This window comes from Hipposideros armiger, unplaced genomic scaffold, assembly GCF_001890085.2.
Source record: "Hipposideros armiger isolate ML-2016 unplaced genomic scaffold, ASM189008v1 scaffold_275, whole genome shotgun sequence".
NCBI lineage: Eukaryota > Metazoa > Chordata > Mammalia > Chiroptera > Hipposideridae > Hipposideros > Hipposideros armiger.
Genome location: NW_017731625.1, coordinates 39,998 through 42,993, shown reverse-complemented (window position 1 = coordinate 42,993; position 2,996 = coordinate 39,998). Strand labels below are relative to the sequence as shown.

Here is a 2,996-nt window from a genome sequence, read left to right as displayed (position 1 = left end):
ATATATATATATATGTATGTATGTATAGTTTTGCTTTGTTTTTCATTTTCTCCATTATTGCCTTTTCTGTTAAATAAGCATTTACTGTGCAAAGAATTGTGGATGTATATAGTGAAATAAGTCCAGTTAACATTGTCAGCGTGTATGCAGTTTGTTTATTTTTTAATTGTAGAGGAAAAAACAGGAATTATAAACCAAAAATACATCAATACTGACATTTTGTATTTACCTTTACTGGTGTTTTTTGTGTGTTTGTGTGGATTTGAGTTACTGTCTAGTATCCTTTACTTCTCAAAAAAGACTCCCTTCACTGTTTTTTGTAGGGCTTGTGTATAAGCATTGAACTCTGTGGGTCTTTGTTTATCCGTCAATGTCTTAATTTCTCCTTCAGTTTTAGAGGATAATTTTGCCAGACATAGAATTCTTGGTTGACAGGTTTTTTGGTTTCAGTTCTTTGAATATGTAATCCAGTGCCTTTTGGCTTGAATGGTTTCTGATAATAAATCAGCTGCTAATCTTATTGAGGGTCCCTTGTATACAATATGTCCCTTCTCTCTTAGCTTTCAAGAATCTCCCTTACTTTTCATAGCTTGATTATAATGTGTCTCTGTGTGGATGTCTTTGAGTTTATCCTACTGGGAGTTCATTGAGCTTGGGCATGTAGATTAATGTTTTTCATCATATTTGGGGATTTTTCAGCCATTATTTTTTCAAATATTCTATCTGCCCTCTTCTCTCTCTCTCCCCTCTCCTTTTGTGACTCCCATTATGTCTAACACCAGCCAAGTTTCCATGTGAAATTTTCCCTCAGACTGTGGGAAGTGTGGTGGGAGGGGACAGGACCAGACATGCTTCATCAGTCCCCTGGTTGCTGAGCATCGGCCCTTGGGCTCTGTGCTCTGCGCGGCGGCCTTCCTGATGCACACTGCCCTTCGTTTTTTAGATTATCTTTCTACTCCGGACACTCCTCCTTTGGGATGTACTGCATGATATTCTTGGCGGTGAGTTGGTTTTTCCATGACTTGCTTGGTGTGGAACTGTGGCCAACTCACTCCCCTTCCCTGGGCCTCAGTTTTTGCATCTGTACAATGTGGGTGGAGGAGCTAATGGGTGGGGCTAGGTAGTTTGTTCACACACTGGAGGCCCTGGGGCTCCTGGCCTCAGGGCTGCCATCTGTGCAGTGGGTGTGGGGTGAACTCCACAGACTCCTGGGCTGATGGCCACCCTCTGGCCCCCAGCTCTATGTTCAGGCACGGCTCTGTTGGAAGTGGGCACGGCTGCTGCGGCCCACGATGCAGTTCTTCCTGGTGGCCTTTGCCCTCTATGTGGGCTACTCCCGCGTGTCTGACTACAAACACCACTGGAGTGATGTCCTTGTGGGCCTCCTGCAGGGGGCACTGGTGGCCGGCCTCACTGTGAGCTTCTTGGTCCACTTGCTCCCTTTCTTTCTTTTCCAGATCCCTAGTCCTTTCCACCCCCATCTTCCCTCTAAAAGCCCACTGTTCCTATCCCAGGTTCTGATTTTCACATTGGCCCCCCCTCCCCACTCCACATTACCCATCCCCTCTTGGGTTCCACCACCTCTCACCACCCCCACTCCCTTCCCAGGGTTTCATTCCTCCCTACCCCCTGGATTCTGTCCCCACCCCTGCCAAGCCAATTTTTGCCTTCCTCTGGTCTCTCAGGTTCGCTACATCTCTGACTTCTTCAAAACCCGGCCCCTGCAGCGCTGCCTGGAGGAGGAGGAAGTGGAACGGAAGCCTAGCCTGTCACTAATGCTGACCTTGGGCGAGGCTGAGCACAACCACTGTGGGTACTCAGTCTCCAATTCCTGAGGCTGGGAGCCTCCCAGGCAGGGCCTGTCTGGGCCCTCAGGCTGTGTGTCAGCATGTCCATGGTGCTGGCAGGGCCCTCACCTAGGATGGTGATGAGGGCTCTGGACAGGCTCTAGGTGCTGGTTCCCTGGGTGGTGGTGGGGAGGTTATTCCACTAACCCCACCTCCTGTACACTGGACTAGGGGTCTGGGGTGCCCAGGGCAGCCCTAGTGTTTGGAAGGGAGACACTGTCCTCATAGCTCCCTCAGTACCTACCCCTTTTATTGGTTAGGAAAGGGACCAAGAGATCTGGATAAATGCTGTTTTTGTAAAATTTAATGTATTTTTAGTAAAATAGGGCATTTGCTTGACAAATGTTATTAGCGCCTCTTCCTTGTGGCCATTCTGAGGACTACAGCAGAGTGAGGGGGACCAGACCCTTCCTTGTCAGGTTGAGAATCTCAGCTGATCTTAGGTGTTGGAGTGGCTTGTGAAGTCCACAAGACAAATGAAAGTAGCAGTCAAGCCTTTAATCAGCCATTTCTTCAAAGGGCTCTGGTTCCTTTCAGTACAGAATGGTGTTAAAAAAAAACTTGCACTGGGAGCTAAATGTGCTCAGCTGACAATGCAAGGAAATATATGCATGTATTCCAACCTGTGTATACACAATAGTCTTAAGATTTCTGTGTGGAACTGTCTATTTCCACATTAAGCTAAAGATGAATTTATACTATTATCTCCAGCCTGAGCCATTATCACGTGGATGCTGTCACCTCCACTTGCTTCTCTGTAACTTCTCACTCCAACCATGAGCAACCTGGCTCCTACTACCTGCCATGTATGTACTTAATTTATTGCTCAATTCCAGATTTCAGAAAGAGTGGTTTTAGAACTACTAAACCCAAGGGGAAAAACTTCATAAAACAGTCCACTGTGTATGTACAGTTTATTTTTCCCGGGTCCACAGATTCTATTCATTTCCAAAGTTATGTAGGTCAATACCTTTTGCCCCACCACTACAATGAGTCTTCTTCATACATTTCTAATAGTTACATTCTTTGGGACATTCTGTATTCCATCCTGTGATATACCGTATTTGCCGGCGTATAAGACGACTGGGCGTATAAGACGACCCCCTAACATTTCCACTCAAAATACAGAGTTTGTTATATACTCGCCGT

The 2,996-nt window shown here is 46.3% G+C and overlaps 1 protein-coding gene across 6 annotated transcripts in view; it reads left to right on the top strand.

The window, feature by feature from the left end:
• The window catches only part of PLPP2 (phospholipid phosphatase 2), a 13,963-nt gene extending 11,639 nt beyond the window's left edge, over window positions 1-2,324 (top strand). For all 6 annotated transcript variants that reach the window (XM_019657442.1, XM_019657444.1, XM_019657445.1 and 3 more), the window contains 3 exons: window positions 944-1,001; window positions 1,239-1,415; window positions 1,686-2,324. In XM_019657442.1, coding sequence (XP_019512987.1) covers window positions 944-1,001; window positions 1,239-1,415; window positions 1,686-1,835 — 385 coding nt within the window. In that variant the 3' untranslated portion in view covers window positions 1,836-2,324. The remainder of the gene's footprint in view (window positions 1-943; window positions 1,002-1,238; window positions 1,416-1,685) is intronic.
• Window positions 2,325-2,996: the final 672 nt, after the last annotated feature.